Source organism: Ursus maritimus, unplaced genomic scaffold (genome assembly GCF_017311325.1).
Source record: "Ursus maritimus isolate PB19 unplaced genomic scaffold, ASM1731132v1 scaffold_13, whole genome shotgun sequence".
NCBI lineage: Eukaryota > Metazoa > Chordata > Mammalia > Carnivora > Ursidae > Ursus > Ursus maritimus.
Window position 1 is genome coordinate 20,278,933 of NW_024423675.1, and position 18,888 is coordinate 20,297,820.

The following is an 18,888-nucleotide window of genomic DNA, read 5'->3' on the forward strand; positions in this document are numbered from 1 at the left end:
AAATGTCAAAGGATTTACCTACCGGGGAAGAAGGAACAAACGCAGGTGGTGTTGACATTCCGGCTTCTGGTCGCCCCGCAGCCTACCTGCACCGTGTCCAGTCCTCTTAGGGGAACACACTCATGCACTTTGGGTGTTTCCTGAGCAGTTGACTTCTGTGGGCTGTGGCTGGTTCTCTTTTTCCGGAGGGTGCTGGACTGTCTCCCTCTACTCACCCTACCCTGTTGTGCCCTCTTCCTTTCTTCTTGGCAGCCTAGGGGTCCAGCAGTACTTCTGTGGCTTGCTCAGTCATACCTTCATAGTGTCTTTCACCGTAACCTGATGTCACTTTCTGTTCCTCCCTATGTAATTCTGGGTAATGTTCGAAGCAGCTGGAAAAGTCACGATCCCATCAGAGAAAGGCTGTGGTTCTGAGCCTGCCTTCTGGAGCCACACCAGGCAAGGCTGAACTGCAACATAAGGGCACTAGAGGCCTGGGAGGCAAAAGTCTTTGGGAGAGCCCCTCTCACCCAAAATTCTGGGCCAAATAGAAACTGCCAAGATTCAACTTTCCTCATAGAGTGTATGCTTTCCTACAGATTTTCTCAAAATAACAGAGATTCTCTTAACTTGGGCATGATGACCTTGTGTTTTGTATTAAAGAAAAGAAGTGCACCATGTCACCTCCTATGGTCTATTCTAGTCATAGGGTTGTGGGGTGTTTACACAGAAATACAGTAATGTGCACACTTACCCGGAACAGACAGGAGCTAACTCTACCCACAGGCAGAATGGGAAGCCATTTAATGATAGTCGATTAGACAACTTTCTCTCTCAGCCACTTTTCCTAATATCCCTGCCCCCAATTTTCTTCTCTACTGCCTGTCATAAAGACCAATAGCCTATCTTTAGAGTCTTGGGAACTGTATTAGTTAAAATTATATTTGGCTGTTGGTCATAATTAAACACAAAATATCAGAGGATTAAAGGAGATGGGAATTTCTTTCTCTCTCCCTCATGTTAAGATCCAGGGATAGGAAGTACAGAGCTAGTGTGATGAATCTGTTCCGTGGAGTCCTCAGGGACCCCTGCTCCTTCTATCCTGGAGTCCCAACACATGCAGCCTCCATACCTGAGATCAACCCCCGGTCGAGATGGAGCTCCAGCTGTCACATTCATGTCCTAAGCAGCAGGACGGACAATGAGGGTGAGAAGCTGCCACTTCAGGGAAATTCCCAGAAGCTGCCACATGGCATTTTCACTTTCATTCCATTGGCCAGAACTTAGTCACATAGCTACACCTAGCTGCAAAAGAAGCTTGGAAATGTCATCTCCATCTGGGTGGCCATGTGCCACGATAAATATTTAATTACTATAGGAAGAGAGGAAAATGGATCTTGGGGAACCACCAGCAGTTTTTGCCATAAGGACTTACTGGAATTCCAAGAATAAACTATTAGAATATAAGTAACCCGAAGAGTGGGGTTCCAAGCTAACTCATTGCCACTCAGTGTTTTGTGGGTATCAGCACCGCTATTAAAGAGTGCCTTATGAGAATGGGTTGTATGCCTAGGGACAAGTAGAAAGGATAGCTAAGAAAGGGGCTGCCAGAGGACCAGGGGCAGGCTCATTCATCAATATCACCTTCTTCACAGTTTTTCCTAGGACTCTGTGTGTGTGACATTTTTCCTGCTCGACATCAGGAAAAATGCCTGTGGAAATAAACATAAACCGTGACTTCTGTGATAGATCCTGCAGGGCTGACTACTGCAATCCGTGGGCAGGGGGGAACTAGCACATACTGGGCACCTATGAGATGCCAATCGCTATGTGTTAATTCTCACAGCAATGCATTTTCTATTATTATGCCACTTTACAAGTGTGAAAACAGGATCAAGACTTTAAATAATTAGACCATATAGCTAAAAAGTAGAAAGAGGCCTTTAACCCACTGATCTCTTTCAGCCTGGAACAAGGCTAGATTAGAGACGTTCAAGGTGTCAAACATCTACAAATGTGTGCATCAAGTTTTCATAAGTGAATCACGTAAAAGGTGTCTGTGTGTGTGTGTGTCGGGGGGTGGTATTTAAAAGCTGTGAATAGTTTTGTAAAACGAAGACTAAATAATGATAAAAACAGTAACCTCTAATTTATTTAGAAACCCAAATTTTCATATGACCCGTTGCAGTGGATCCAGACGCTCTTCTGCTTGTTCATCTAAATATGCCTTGGATCATGGGATTTAATTTTGTGGTGACCCAGCTGTGACTTTGTGAATGATATTGCAAATGTTTATGTAATTCAACTCATGCTACTTTTTTGATAGAATGAAAATATGAAAGAAGATGACCTTTCAATGGAACAAAATGAAAATGACCTAGCACAAATAAGTCACTGCCAACATGCTGATGAGCCTGTCAAGCAGAAAAAAGAGAAAGGGTAAAATTAAATCATGTTATTGGTGACTCAAGGAAATGGATTAAACACGGTGGGGAAAATTGAGTGACTGATTAATAGGCAGGTTACATGTTAACTAAAAAATATTTGAAGCTGAAATAAAAGCAAGACTGTTAAAGCAGGTCAGACAACTAAATTAATGTTTCACCCTAGGACTGGGTTTTTCGCAAGAGTGATTGCTAAGAGAAATTTCTTTTTATATTTATACATATAGAGTAATCATTTTCCTTCTAATGCCTTTTTAAAGAGTAGCTACTGTGAAACTCCCTCAAGTTAAATAAAATGACTTCAATTTGGTGTATATGAATTTTCCAAATCACTTTGAGGTGAAAAGCATTTATTCTGTTTTTCCTGCCTGCTAAAGGTACAGCTATGCAATGGCCCTACAACTGCTGGGTTTGGATGGTGGGACTGGGCCCAGTGATAGGGGTCCTGTCCTGATGAAGGGGACCTACTTGTCCTTTCTGTATCTGCGCCACTTGCGAATCAGGGAGCTGCAGGTATGTGGATGGCACGGCACGCTGGTTTCAGGTGTCTGGAATGTTTTGTTGTCTATCAAGGTGGCTTTCCTGCTATTCCAGTAGCAATGCATTTTTTTTTGTTCTTCAGATTTTTCCACAAAATCTGGCCTTTCTGGGGGTGGTGTGTTTCTTTTTTGGGAGTGGAGTTGACTTGCCAACTTCCAGGGCCCCATTCAGTTTTACTCTGTTGTGTGGGGCGAGCAAAGGGTCCTGACCTGATCTTTCTTTGTTTCAGCGCACCTGTCTAGGAATTCTGAACTACTTCAGATCTGTTGAGCGAACACTGACAATCAACACTTCAGGCCTTACCTTGGTTGCAGGGAGTCTGGTCCCCACCATAGAAGATAACTCCTGTGTAAATATGGCCAAAGGAGGCTTAGGCACCTTGCAAGGCCTAGGAGCTCACCACTATGTCCATGGGACAGTTGCCGAGCACAAGGTGAGCTTAAGGTTCTGCTGAGAGTATTTCCTGCCTTGGTTATCCTGTCTCCCAAGTCACCTTCTTCTTCGTCCCTGGAATCTGTTAACATGATGGCGTAACAGGTGGGGTTTCTTAAGGATATGGCTCTTTAGAAAAGTTCAGTGTCCACTTGGGAGTAGGACATAGGCAGAGAAGACTCTAACAGCAGCCCTGGAGGCCACAATAGGAAGGAAGGTATTTCAGCTGCTGGTTTGTTGACTTTATAGTGAACAGAACCTGAGGAGGCCTGTCTGTTATCCTAGCCTGAGAACCACATGTCTTTACAGAGAAGCTCTTATAAGACCCTCTTTGACATTACTAGGGATACCTTTCTGCCTCTTTCCTGTTTTCAAAGCCACAAGTGAAAAAACAGATTAGAAAACAAAGGTAGGAAAAATTTGAAAGAGCTGAACAATAAAATGTATTTTATCCCTCTAAAAGCCGTTTGCCCCTTGGCGCTTTTAATATCTCTTGAATGTATTTTTCTATAGTCCACAAAATTCATATCAAATCCCTTTCTTTGGGAGTAAAGCTCAAAATGCCTACATTTTCTTGGAATACTGTAGACACTTTTGAATATTTTCTTCTCAATCTCTAGAAAGTTTAGTCCTGAAGGTAGAATTTAATATGACCTTTATCCTCTTAAAAGATAGTTTGACAAATGTAAAAAATAAAATCTGTTTATCTACCAAACAGGTTATGTTTTAACCTCATATGACCCCTGACTTATGTTTGTCATGTCTGTAAGGCTGTGAAATCTTATTATCAACTATGTCTAATATACAGTCTAGAGTAGCACTGTCAATAGAACTATAACACAAGCCACACATATAGTTTACAATATTCTAGTAGCCACATTTTAAAAGTATAAAGAAATATGAAATGAACTTTAATCATATACTCTGTTTAACCCAATGTATCCAAAATGTTATCATTTTAACATACCAATATAAAGAAATAATGAATGAGATACTGTACTTTTTTTATACTAAGTCTTCAAAATTTGGCATGTACCGTATATGTACAGCACAGCTCAACACAGACAAGTCACATTTTAAGTGCTCAATAGCTACGTGTGGTTAGAGGCTACTGTATCACACAGAACAGCTCTAGATATTGAAAAACATTTTATTTTCCCATCCAGTCACCTAGGGTCCAACCTTCACTCAGTGTACAGGAAACTTCTCTTTTTAATCTCCTTTGCCAACAAATACCACCCCCATACCCTTACCGTACACAGTTTTACCCCTCTGCCCTCCTCACTTGATCCTAGCTCATAGTTAGTCAAGTCCAGTTAGTAGTATGCTCCTCAGTGGACCTAGAGGGGAGGGTAAGATGCTTTTGAAACAAACACACCTATAAAACAAACACATCTTTCTTTTGCTAATATTAAACCTATCTCATACTATAGTCATGCTTTGTTATTTGCTAATAGATTAAAAAGGGATCTTTCTCACAGCTCAGCTCTCTCCCATTTTGTTTGTTCTGCGATGAGGGGTGGATGGGGGTAGCCATGAAGGAAGGGAGGGGAAACAAATCCTGTCCTGCCCCACTGATGGTAGGAGGAGCTTTTCAAGGGTATGCAATATTGCTTCCCTATGCTCTCATAAGTGATTAGAATAACAGCTCCCTTAGAAACTGGCAGCAGCTGCTACTAGAGTGTGAGAAACTCAAGGAAGTGGCCTTCCTTCAGGGTCTTTCATAGGACATGTGGTTTAGCTGTACTCCATGCATGTGGCCTTGTCAGCATTTCAACTAGAATGTTGAGGCCTAACTATGTGATTCTTTCCCATAGGGGGTGAGAGATACAGATGCTAGTTTGCTAGGGTGATCTCACAATGTCCAGGGCCAAGATCACTGGGCTTACCAGCCTGGGGTTACATTAGAGAAGCCCCTAAGATGGAGACTTTTCCCTGGACCTGTGTGTTTGATTCCATGATGAAAGTCTTAGTAGAAGTATTCACCCTATGACAAGACCAGAAAAGGAAAACACCTACCACCCATCATGGATTCTTTATGAGTTTACTTTAGGCATGTGTCAGAATAGAAGGAGCCCCCAAATGAGAGGCAGCAGGCTTTTCCTGCTGTTTGACCTTGAATAAGTCTCTTTCAGCATGGGGATCTGACACCCATGGCGTGTTCAGGATCTGCCTGGATTTAGCATGCTAATAGCAGAGGTTATTATGAGCAAGTGGTGGGAGATGAGGCTGTAGAAAAAAATCAGGCCAGACCATGAAGGGCTATGCTCTCCTTAGGATAGAGACTAATTCCAAGGTTGGTGGGGAGCAGAGAATTTTAAATAAGAGAATGGTCCTCCTTGTTGCTTTGTAAGTTTTTTAAGATCTTTGCATGAATGTAATCATGCTTATTCCCTTCCCTGAAGTCCTTCACGGGTATCCGTTTCTCACAAGATGAAGTTCAGGCTCCTAGGGGTAGTTTTCAAGGCTGGACACAATCTGACCGCTGCCACCCTCTTGGACCTCATTTCCTTACGCTGTCTCTATACTTCCATCCTGATGGACCTGCGCCTGGGCTTCTTCTGAATGGGCAGAGCTCTTCATGCCCCTGGGCCTCATACATACTGGCCCTTCCATCCCTCACCTCCTCTTTCCTTGGTAAGTACATACCCTATCCAAGAGTCCATTCAAATAACACCTCTCTGAAGCCTTCCTTACATCTCCAGGCAGACCTGAGAGCTTCTCCCCACGACTTGTCTAACTCTATTATAGCACTCAGCTCATGGCCATGCTAGACTGTTGGCTTATTTACTCCCACAGGCTGTGAGACTGTCATTCATTCATCCCTTCATTCACTCATTCATTCCACAAATGTTCTGATCAGTACATTTACTAGGTACTGTTCTAGGCACTAAGAATACAGCAGTAAACAAAACTGGCACAAATCTCTGCCATCATGGAACTCTTCAGTGGAAACAGACAGACATTAAATATGTCAGATGGTTTGGCACCAAAGCTTCCCCAGACTTCCTAGTGCCTTGCAGTTGGCTGGAGCCCAGTGATGAGCTTTGGCCAGTGGGTTGTGAGCAGAAATGACATGTGTCACTTCCAGTACAAAGCATTTAAGAGCTGGTCTTTGACTCTCTAGCTCTCTTCCCTTGCTGCAGCCAGTGGAAGGCACATGTTGAGCCACAAAATAGGAACATCCTAGATCACTGGATCACTGCTGGAAGATAGCTGTCTAGGAAGCAACAAGTCCTGCAGAGGGCTCCGCATGAGTGAAAGATTCATCTTAACTGTAGACCGCTACACTTTGGGGTTATCACAGAACTACCTAGGCTTTGGAGACTAGTAAAGATGGTGATAGGTGCAATGAGGAAAAATTAAGAAGGAAAGGTGATACAGAGAGGTGAAGGTTGGTGCTGGGATGTTGCCATTGTAAGTAGGATGGCCAGGGAAGGGAATCAGGAAGCAAACCACATGGCTTACTGGGAGCAGAGTGATAGACAGAAGAGCCAATGCAAAGGCCCTGAGGCAGAACTGTGTATAGCATTGTTGCAGGAACAGCAAGGAGTTCAGCGCAGCTAGAGTGATTGAGGGGTAAATGGACAGAAATTACAGTAGAGAGATTGGAGGGGTGGGGAGCACGTTGTGTAGGGCCTTGTGGACCATTGTAAGGACTCTGACTTTGAGTGAGAAGGAGAGCTGTTGGAGAGTTTTGAGCAGAAGAGTGAAGTTATTTGATTTACATTTGAATATCTATGCTGCTGTATGGGAGTAGACTGAGGATACACTAGGGCTGAAGTAGTGATCAGTTAGGAAGTTATTATATTCATCAAAGAGACGATGTGTCTGAGAAGACAGCATGATGAGAAATGGTCAGATTCTGGACATATTTTAAAGGTACAGCCAGTATGATTTCCATGCAGATAGGATGTAGAATGTGGAAAAGAGAGAAATCAAGGTTGATTCCAAAGTTTGGGCCTCAGCATCTGGAAGTTTGGAGTTGCTATCATCTGAGATGTGATTGGAATAGGTTTGTTGGGAAGATCAGGATCTCAGTTTAGGACATGGAAACTTTGATATTCTTATTAGATATTCAAGTGGCAAAAGGAAATAGAGAGTTGCGTATATATCTTTCATATAGTAGGTATTTAATAAATATTTGTTGGGCAAAAGAAAGGCTCTGTTCATAACACAATGGCTGTGAGATCACAAAAAATTTGCTTTTCAAAGTATATATATATCATGCTGTTCAAATGAAGAACAATTTGCTACAATAATAACACTCAGGAGGTGAGGCAGAGAATAAATTTTTAAATTTTCTTTTAAAAATATTCTAAAGATTGTAGCCAATGGACTGAATCATTCACCTGAGAGTTTTTGATGAAATTCTTATCCTGGGCTTTTATGATCTACAATTAATGTAAGGATTATCTAGTAAAAGGTAAGCTGGTCAGAGAAATATTATCTAATTGCGAAAAGGCCTAGAATTCGTATTAACGACTAATGGCAGAAGCCAGTGGAAAGAAGAGAATGAATTATGGGCCACCAATTCTCCTGTATTTACTATATTCAAATAGTTATCTTGGCATCAGTTAATTTGCAGTCTTGAAAACATATGAATCTTTCCAAAGATCAGATTATTTCTTACCCAGACAGATAATTATTGCCTTCCCCTTCCTGCCACTCCTCCAAGCATAATATTGAAGGATCAACTCTCTAGACCACAGAAACTTTAGAAGGGGGAGTCTTCCACATAGTTGTGGAACAAATTAAAAAGAAAATAATATAATGACTGTGACAAAACCCTGCATGAAGTTATTTGTCCATCTGGTCTTCAAAATGCATCTCCTATGGGCATAAGCATACATTTCAGAGACAGGAACTGAGGGAAGAAAAGAGAAGAAATATGTATGTGTATGTTAAATACTTTGTACTGGAAGTGACACATGTCATTTCTGCTCACAACCCACTGGCCAAAGCTCATCACTGGGCTCCAGCCAACTGCAAGGCACTAGGAAGTCTGGGGAAGCTTTGGTGCCAAACCATCTGACATATTTAATGTCTGTCTGTTTCCACTGAAGAGTTCCATGATGGCAGAGATTTGTGCCAGTTTTGTTTACTGCTGTATTCTTAGTGCCTAGAACAGTGCCTAGTAAATGTACTGATCAGAACATTTGTGGAATGAATGAGTGAATGAAGGGATGAATGAATGACAGTCTCACAGCCTGTGGGAGTAAATAAGCCAACAGTCTAGCATGGCCATGAGCTGAGTGCTATAATAGAGTTAGACAAGTCGTGGGGAGAAGCTCTCAGGTCTGCCTGGAGATGTAAGGAAGGCTTCAGAGAGGTGTTATTTGAATGGACTCTTGGATAGGGCATGTACTTACCAAGGAAAGAGGAGGTGAGGGATGGAAGGGCCAGTATGTATGAGGCCCAGGGGCATGAAGAGCTCTGCCCATTCAGAAGAGGCCCAGGCGCAGGTCCATCAGGATGGAAGTATAGAGACAGCAGAAGGAAATGAAGTCCAAGAAGGTGGCAAGGGCCAGATTGTAGCCTTGAAAACTACACCTAGAAACTCATAGACTAGTCCTAGTGAAGCTAATAACAGTTTGGGCTAGGTTGGTGGGTGGTGGAGATGCAGAGAAGTGATGGATTTGAGTGATAGGAAGTCAAATCAACAGGAGTTAGTGGTAGACTGGACACACAGGGTGAGGCAGTAGATATCAGGTATGATTCATGCAAGAGGAAGTGGCTTGGTGGTGGTGCTACTTACTAAAATGGGGAAGTTGGAGATGGCCTAGGTTTGTGGAAGAAGACCACACGGTTTGATCATGTTAAATTTGAGGGGCCTGTGAGGTGCCCAGGAACAGACGCCAAATAGGTCCTTGGATATGTGGGTCTGGAGCTCTAGGAGGTCTGGATTACAGATATCATTTAGGGAGCGAATGGTCCCTAATCTCAGCTGTGAAAGTGTACCACCTCCTAAGGAAGGAGTACAGGAGAAAGATGAGGTCCTAAGACTGGAAATTAAGTGTGGCTACAATTTAATGACCTCACAGAGAAAAATACACCTCAGGGATGGCTGGAAAGCTGGTGACAGCAAGGAGAATGTGGAGTCCCAGAAGGCCGGGGAAGTGAGTGAGTCAAGAAGCAGGGAGTGCAAAACTGTGTCACATGCTCCTGAGACATTACATAAGATGACTAAAGTCTACAGATGGTGGATATGGAGAAAAGATCACTGTTTTTCTTAGTGAAAGTGGTTTGGTTCGATGGAGACAGGAGCTGGATGGGAATGAGTGAAGAGAAGGAGGTGAGGAAACGGGGACAGTGAATGCAGATCATATCTTGGGAGGTTGGATCGTAAAGAGGAGAGACCAAAGGTGGAACCTGGGGAAGGGCAAGAGGGATGTGTGCATGTTTCGTGTCAGCTGGGAAATATCTGGCTGGGAGGAATTGGATATCCAAGAAGGAGAAGGGATACTTCAGAGGTGGGACAGATGGCCACAGAGAAGGGGAGCAGAGTCGTTCCCTATAGTACAGGAGGAAGCAGGAGGAGAGAGGTGTGGGTGCAGTGGCTTTGTGTGGGCGGGGATGGAGAAGTGGGGGGGCTTCTGCTGAGACAGGATGAAGGCTAGGCATGGGGGTGGGGGTGAATTCAGAGGCTTGGCAAGAGTGAAGTTTGAAATTATGAGAATTATTATTAGAATAATAATTCTCAGGATGCAGTGATTCCTCAGTCACCTAAGAAAAAGTGTGATTGGAATACTCAGATTACTTGTATTCATTTCCTAGAGCCGCCATAACAAAACACTACGAAATGAGTGGCTCATAACAACTGGCAGAGAACTTTGTTCTGTCATAGTTCCAGATGTCACAAGCCTCAAATCAGGGTGTCAGCAGGGCCTTGCTCCCTCCAAAGTCCAGGAGAAGTTCCTTCCTTGTCTCTCCTAGCATCTGGCAGCTGTTAGTAATCCTGAGTGTTACTCGGCATTTCTTGGATTGTAGATGCATCACTCCCATCTCAGTCTCTGTCCTCACATGGCCTCCTCCCCTGTATGTCTATCTCCACATTTTCCTCTATCTATAAGAACATTGGTCATTGGAGTATGACGTCATCTTTAGCTATGTATATCTGCAAAAATTCCATTTCCATATTTGGTCACATTCACAGGTTCAGGTGGACATGAAGTTTGGGGGGACGCTATTCAATTCAGTATATTACTAAGACATGAGACTATATTAATGCATTTTTAAAGTATTTGTATAATTAAAATAAAAAATCTTTAACAACTAATGTTTATAGATTTCAAGTGCTTCATCAGCACAGTGTCACATACTCCTTGTAACAACTGTTGTGGTATCTCCACTGTCCCCATGTTATGGATGAGGAAACCGAGGCTATGAGTAGCTGAGGGACTTGCCTGAGGTGAGACCTGAACACAGGCACTCTGACTTCAGGGACCATCTCTATGTAACACTCAGCTCTATTGCCTGCCTTTTTCCAGGTAGCCCTGAATTAATCAGAAAAAGCATAATCAGTTAGTTATCTATCTCACTACCCTTCCCTGCCAAAATTCTTTGCTAATATCTGCTTCTCTACCTACAGCGCTTTATACATTCGGCCCATCTACAGCTCCATGCTGGCAGCCCACTGTGTGAGAGCAGAAGCCTGCTGTGTGGTCCATTTGGGCTGGCAAAGTATAGCTCTCCCTTTTCCGGTAATTCTGGGCTTGGCTTTCTTTTCCCCAGGTCCACTGTGTCCAATTCATGGAGTTCTCTGAAGTGGAGAACCAGGATGACTACTACAGCATGGACGCTGGCTCCATCCACACACAGGACCAGCACGGAGTACATATCATGTACGACGAAGCCTTGAGGGATCTGAAGGAGCTCGAGGCAGAACTGCTGCTCGTGGCCAGCCATTACATTGAGAAAGAAAAAGGTCAGAAGTCGGATTTTTAAAAATCAACCAGCCAAACAAACAGTGAACACTATGGATATGTGGGTCTGGAGCTCTAGGAGGTCTGGATTACAGATATCATTTAGGGAGCGAATGGTCCCTAATCTCAGCTGTGAAAGTGTACCACCTCCTAAGGAAGGAGGTCCATTTAACACCTTCCGCCTCAAAATATAAATGCATATCCAAGAGTATCTGAAAATTCAGTAAGCACATACACCTCCCCAGTATACACCTGCTTTAGAACAGATACGGTTCTGTTGCAGCTCAAGTCCCCCTTCTTGTTGAAGACTGCAACTATTCTTTCAAAGCTTGATTCTAATTCTTACTGTTGTTTAGACTCTACTCGTTCCTCAGTGGCATTTCTGCATTAGTCCCTGGGTGCAAGGGCTTTCATGCTGGGCCCTGTGGAAAGCAAAGTAAGCAAGTGAAGGTAATGATTTTTTTTTCCTAAGTGACAAAAAAAGTGATTGACCTTGGGCAAACAGCAGTTAGAAGCAAACATATCCTGGGTTCCTGACAAAAAAACACCAGGATGCAAGAAGATCTGGGTAGGAAAATGCCAGATAAGCATCAAAGGGAGAAATCATTACTCAGGGTAATCAAATAACCTATAATATGTATTCTCTACTTGCTTTTGGCATCACTCAAATGTATCCAATTTTAGAATAGGTGAGGAAAGGATAATCCTTTTGGAATAATGTGACAACACTAGCATTCTATTTGGAAAGAGCTTAGAGTTTCTAGACACATTGCAACACCCAAAAGGAAATTTAGCAAGGGTTTATGCTATTTTGTAATTATGTAGATGGTAATGAAGAATAATTCATTTTCATATTGGTATAAAATGCTGCTCAAAGAATATTTGACAATTGCCCTTTCAGAGCTAGAAAGAATTAACTTAACATTGGCTTGAACTCTGCCCTCTTTGCCACAGCCCTTTGGGTGTCTGAATCATGGGATGAGAGAAGTCATCCAACATTCTATGGCATTTAATTTCAGCTTCTGGCTTTTATCTTTACTGGCTATTCTACATACTAATGCATCATTTCTATTGATATTCATTTATAATCCCATGCAACTGTTTCAAGCTGCGCAGAATTTAATTTGATTGAAACAGTCAGTAGTCATTAGCCACATGGGCATCCTTCAACTGAGCTAGTAAGTATGTAGTCATTCATTGTGAAATGATTTCCCAACTGTTGCTAGAGAAATCCCTGATCGAAGTCTTTCTCGTGTTCAGTACCCATCATATGCGTGATAATTATTGAACTCAAAGTTCAGCAGCTGAAAATCTTACTTTTTTATATTTCATTCTAAAATAGACCACTCAAAAATGAAAAGCAATAATAATGCTGATACTGAAAATTAACATTAATGGAGTGGGAAAATATTTTAGCAGAATAATAACAATGATTACCTTTGTTGATTTAAGTTAGTAATTAACATAATTAAGGAATATCTTAGAAACTTCTCTGAAGAGTTTTTACTTGGCTAGCATCACTTGAAATAGCAGGTTAAACTGGGTTTGTTGTTAAACCACCAGGGACCTGTTTTTAGAGAAGGAGAAATGTATGTTTTGCCTTTAAATTATAGGTCTGAGGACATTTTAGTGAAGATTTCATATTAACTGAATGTTGGTTACATTTCTAAAATTAGTCTTTAAAACTAAAATTAAAGAGTAAAAACAAAAACCTCTATTGACTTAGAAGTCAACAAGTATGTCCCAGCCATTTGCCAATGGCTCTCCAGCTGATTCTTAGGAATCCCTGTGACTGATTCAGTGTTTTCATTCCTGAGATGGAGCTGACAGTTCAAGGGCTGCTTTTCTAATAAGAATAGCTTCGTGGAAAGGCCTGTCTCTGGTCATTCTCATCCCCTTCCCTCCCAGGTCACAAAGAGGGCAGCGAGTCAAATCCTGGCCAGGACTGGGGATGGGCCCATGCGAGTGTGGATAGATTTGCTGTGCTGTATGACATGTGGACTTGGGAAGCAGCACTTCTAGAAAACAAGCGCCAGGTATTTTTCCCTAGAAAACAAAACATCTGTTAAACATTCTTACAAAACCCAGTATTGAAAAAACTCAGTGGGTCTTTCAGGGGGCCTCCTAATAAAGTAAATAATTATTTTATTTAAATCATCTCAGTTAGTTGTAAGGATGTGAATAAAAAATTTTCTTTTCTTTACTGTGATTCCATGTTAATAAAAATAAAAATAAAATTTTCTTTATCTTACAGGCATAATTTGTTAGAGGGCTATATAATTTAGGCTTTTATATATGTGTTTACTGAGAATGGGTGATGGTTTCATTCACATTCATTGTCCTGTCAGGGACAAGCCTCATTCTGCAAAACACAGACAAACTGACCTTATTAGAGCCTTTAGAAACACACCACATGTGAGGCAAGCAGTTGGGCAAGGTATGCTCAGTGCAGTAAAATATGAGGGTAAGTTTAAGGCAAAGAAATGGAAGGTTGCTAAATTCATCATCGTATCATCAATGGCTCATATCCTAGTAATAAATGAAACACTGCTCTTCATTTGTGTCCTCGGCATGGATTACGAGCCCCTCTGATGATCACCAACTGTTGGGAGTTTATTCATCAAACATTAAGCATTTACTCTGTACCAGGTACTATTCCAGACATTAGGAACCTATGGATAAATAGGAGAAGATAACCTGTCTTTAAGGAATTTCTAGTCTATAGAAGTTGATCCAATCTCTTAAGTAAAAATTGCAACCCAGTGATTAACCACTTACAACTGAGGCACATGCAAGATCCCCGGAGACCACAGTGGAGGGAGTGATTTGCCCTGTGGGGGGTTATCAGAGCAAAGGAGTTGCTGGCAAGTCTTCTCAGAGGAATAGATATTTAATCCTGTTCTAAGAGATGAGTAAGATGTTGTCTATCAGAGAAGGAAAAATTCTTAAGCAGAGGAAACAGCATGAGCCATGTCAGGCAGGTGTAAAATGGGGATGGTGAGTTTGGGCCACAAAAAGACTACTATGACTAGGCGCTAAAGGCACGATAAGAAACGAGCTGAATATGTGTTTGGGTACAGCTGTGAAAGGCCTGCTAATCCATGCTACATTTACAGTGTATTTTATAAGCAAAGAAGAGCCACTGGTGAGTTTCAGGAAGGGAGAAATATGATCATAGCTCTGTTTCCAACAGCTGCTCGGGTAATAGTATGGAGAATGGATTGGATAGAGCTCCTGCAGAAAACAAGTGCCCTTATTGCAACAGTGACCTAGAGAGGTAGGAGGGGACCTACACCAAGGATGGAAGAGTGAGAACAGGAAGGAGGGGCAGACTCAAGAAGTCTTTGCAGAAGTGGACATGGCAGGATTTGAAGACTGGATGCTGGGGTGAGAGAGTAAGGAATCAAAAATGACTTTCTCAGGCTCAGGGAGGAGGCTATTAACTGACATGGAATGCAGGAGGAGGGGCACTTTAGAGGGGAAGATGATACTGAGTCTGTGGCAACAGGCATGTGAGGAGAGTTTGCTAAAACAGGTGTGAATGTTTTGTGGGAGCTGGAGGTTTGAAGGTCAGGGGCAGGTATGAGCTGAGATATGAAAGTGAACATTGAACCACAGTAATGAATCAAATGACCAGGAAAAGCCAGAGATGTCTGAGATGCAGCCCTGGGCAACACTTAAATTGTAGGGGAAGGTCATAGAACAAGAATCCACGAGAAGAATAAGAGGAAGCCAAAGAAACTGGAGAAAAAAGGAAGGAATAGTGTGATGAAAGCTACTAGGGGAAACAAAAAACATTTTAATTAGGGGAGGATAGTTACTAGTGTGGAGTGCAGCAAAACATCAAGAAAGATGACGCCTAAACACCGGGCAATGGGGTCAGTCACCAGGGTCATTGACAGTTTCGTAGGACTCTCAGAAGAGGTATGGGGGTGGAAGCCAGCTTACAGTGCACTGTGATGTGGTCAGAAGATGGGGAAGTGGAAATGTTTTCTTTGAACTGTTTTTCTAGTAGATTAGATGGTTTACCATTTCGTCTACTTTCTGGTCTATTACTCATAGAGATGTAGGTCACCCAATTTTTGAAAACACCTGGCTGAGCTTAAAGGGTGGGAGCCTTGGGCTTTGAATAGTGTTCCTCTTTTCAAGGGGAACTGGCCTCTACAGAGTTTGCATCTGCAACCTTGATCTGCCAATTAGAAACTTACTTTGATCAACTGAGAGATCTAGACTCAGAGTGTAATCATTGAAACTAACTAAGACAGAATCCCTAAACTCAACAAGTTTATTGGTCCAGACATGAGTTTTAAGCAGCCCCCCTTTTCTGGACTCTCTCTCCCCTCGTTCCCTTTCAGTGAGCCTAGGCCTCCTGTGGAGCCCCCCCACCCCGGCAGGACTCAATAGCAATAGAAGAATAGAAGGGCAGAGAGGACTGAAAAACAAATGGATTTCTCCACACTTTGGCTCATGCGTCATCCTGTGCTAAGCTACCAGTGCTGTCCACTAGTTTCTTCTATGGTAAATGAAATTATTTTAGCTTAAAAAAAAAATCATTGAAAATGTCTCCCTCCTTTCTCACCCTGACAATAAGTTCTCTATAGAAACTGAGATAGCTGTGCCAAGACTGTAAAATGTGGCCTTCTAAATCAGAAATTCTGTCAAAAGAGCCTATTTTTAATGGATAAACCATATTTTTATCTAGAGTACAATTGATTTCTCCCAGTACTGATTCTACTGCCAAGTTTGCTCAGCTGTTTTTGATTGTTAAATATATTGGAATCACTAGAGTTAAGAATTGCTCAAACACAGTGGGTTGCCTTAAATCCTTAAAGTAACCATATTATGTATAAATGTTCATAAAATTAGAGCTGATGTGAATTTAGGTGGATTAAGGAACTCTTAGAGAAGCCAGGCATCAGCTGTACAGACTGCTAAGTGACATGTGCCCCAAATGCTAATTCTGTCTATAACCACCAGAGGACACATTTTTGGGGGAGTTTGAATTAGTGTTTAGAGCACTAAAAAAAAAAAAAAAATCTGTGACAAATTGTGTCTAGCCTTGATTTTCTATTTTGCACTTTCATTTGACCTAAAATGCTATTTTTTTTAGGTCTCTTAAGTCCCAGAAATATAAAGAGTTTGAGGTAAAAATAATACAAACACAGTCAGGTTTGAGATTATTCGTTTTGGCTTTTTTTTTTTTTTCTATTTTCTCCAATATTTGAGACCTCTCGTCAGTGTGTACCACGTATTATTTTGCTGGCCCTTGACACACACAGGTGACATTTGACAGGCTAGGAAGACTTCTTAGACAAATACCAGCCTAGAGTTTAAATGGAAATGGGCCAGTTAGCAAACAGATCATAAGTAGAACCTGTGAGGCGGAAAGATCATGGTCTTGCCCCTGTTGGGAAAGAATTAATAATAAAATTATGCAAGGGCCCATCTGAGAGCTTCTCGAGGTTGAGGCCAACGCTTGAGAAAGCCTACTCAATGTAAAAAGAAGAGCTGCGTTTTCCTTTTTAACAGCTAGGGCTGCCAAGTAAAATATGACAATATCTGGGACATACTTATACTAAAAAAGCTGTTTGTTGTTCATCAGAAATTCAAATATAACTCGATGACCTGTAGGTTTATTTGTTAAATCAGGCAATCCTATGAACAACACAAATGAGCTTGGCATTTTAGTGCCAACCTCTGCAACCTGGTATCAGCAGATTGAAATCACCAGCAAGAGCCCTCCCCCACGAACTTCTGCCAAAGAGCCAAACAATAGGACTCTGTACAAAAAAAAAAACAGGTCAAGGCATACAAATACTACAAACCGGCTCCTGGGATTGCCTTGGCCCAGTCGGAAAGGTTCAAGTTAGTCCAGAATGATTTAGGGAAGTAATTGTTTCTTTCCTAATCTCCCCCCCAGGCTATTGAGTGACACCCTTCTTACCCATCACTCCTTCACTTCTGCTTTGTCTTCTACTATTTAATAATTGAATGCTATTCTAGAGTAGAGCTCCGAGGAGGGAACAGGTAATTTAGATCACTCTGTTTGCTTCATTTTCCCTGGGACTCACTTAAAGGCCTGGCAATCTCCAACTTCCTTCATTTCTCACTCTGATATATGTGAGTTTCTAACCTACGGTGCGCATTGTGTGTTCTGAGCTTTTAGCCTCCTTTGGTGGTTTCCTTTTTGTGCTAAGGTTGACCTAAGTTCCCTTACACCAATGTTTCCCATTCTGCAAAACCGGATGCTACATAAAGTGCCCTGGGCTCTCCCTCCTTGTGCTTTAGCACTGAAGGCCAGATACTGGACATCTATTAATAAGGCAGTATTTGATTCCTAGTCTGCTATTGATCTTGAGTGTTTACGTTTTTTGGGAGCCTTGGCAGCATGACTGGCAGGATGGAGACACTTCAGGCTTTTCCTCCCCTTTGCCTTCTGCATGTTGCCCCCTGTATTCAAGTAGTGTTTGCACCTTCTCGGTTTTTTCTGGTCTTAGCTCTGGACCCCACACAAAGAGAGGAGCTCTTTATCTCCTTTTAGGAAATTTCTTAGTTTGTTAAGAAGAGGGCTGACTTCCTGGCCTCAAGCCACCGGGAAGACCAACTCCCAAGGAAACAAGATACACTTTTTCTCTGATGCACGTCAAAGTGTGCTAGGCTGTCAGGCTGGTAGAAATTGCAACCTCAACAACAATTCACTCCTTGCTGCCAGTTAAATGCACACACTGGGCAAGTCTATGTGACTTTGGTGATATGGCTACAACGGGAGCTGTCTCCTTCCAGAAGAGTGAAACCTCCATAAGAGGAGTGAAAGAAGACTGGGGAGGGTCATCTTGAGCTAAAACTCAGAGGGAGGATGTGTTGGATTAGATTGGCAAAGGAAAGGAATTGTTCTGTTGTGAAATGAATAGAATAAAGCCTCAGAAGATTCCAGTCGAAGCTGATTTATCCATCAGGCAATGTGGACTCAGTGTTTAGAGCTTTGCAGGTACCATTGAAAATGTTTGCGATTTGAGGAAAACCACATGCATTACTCCGAAATATGAAAAGAAAATACAAAATTGTTATCAATAGATGCTTAATTACATGTCAATAAAATGTAAACATGTTGTAATTGAGCACTTATAAACATCTCATTGCATATGAAAATTTATAGATCAGATCTTCTCACGTCCTAACAACCCCTATATACTGCCCAGAAATCATAGCCAATCACTAATTCAATGTGTCACTTGTAGCCAAATAACCTGAAAAGCAAAATTATGAATATCATTTAATGTTTTTACAGGAAAGAATTTGGTTGGGATATGAGTATGTCTTAATATATTTGATATACTGTGGGACAGGCCTGAACACTAATTACACTGTTCAGAACTGCTTATCTTGCCCTTAGGTCCCTGTTTGGGATTCCAGCCCAGTGATCTCTGAAGAACATTTTTCTGATTAGCACCATGACTAATTACACACAAACAATTAATACACAGAGCATAAATTCTTAAGGTCACAGACAAATGTAAAAGCAAAATAAAGAGCATCTCTCTCTCCGAATTCCCACACTGAGAACACTC

At 41.9% G+C, this 18,888-nt stretch overlaps 1 protein-coding gene and 1 long non-coding RNA gene across 2 annotated transcripts in view; one reads left to right on the forward strand and one right to left on the reverse strand.

The window, feature by feature from the left end:
- The window catches only part of LOC121102260, a 39,139-nt gene extending 38,924 nt beyond the window's left edge, over positions 1 to 215 (reverse strand). The window contains exon 1 of the long non-coding RNA XR_005834311.1: positions 23 to 215. This is a non-coding gene — a long non-coding RNA (uncharacterized LOC121102260). The remainder of the gene's footprint in view (positions 1 to 22) is intronic.
- A 965-nt stretch (positions 216 to 1,180) lies between these two features.
- The window catches only part of CCDC162P, a 30,912-nt gene continuing 13,204 nt past the window's right edge, over positions 1,181 to 18,888 (forward strand). Inside the window, 7 exon segments of the mRNA XM_040628103.1 lie at positions 1,181 to 1,186; positions 2,306 to 2,418; positions 2,801 to 2,936; positions 3,193 to 3,396; positions 9,245 to 9,514; positions 11,130 to 11,322; positions 13,229 to 13,356. Of these exon segments, the coding sequence (XP_040484037.1) occupies positions 1,181 to 1,186; positions 2,306 to 2,418; positions 2,801 to 2,936; positions 3,193 to 3,396; positions 9,245 to 9,514; positions 11,130 to 11,322; positions 13,229 to 13,356 (1,050 nt within the window).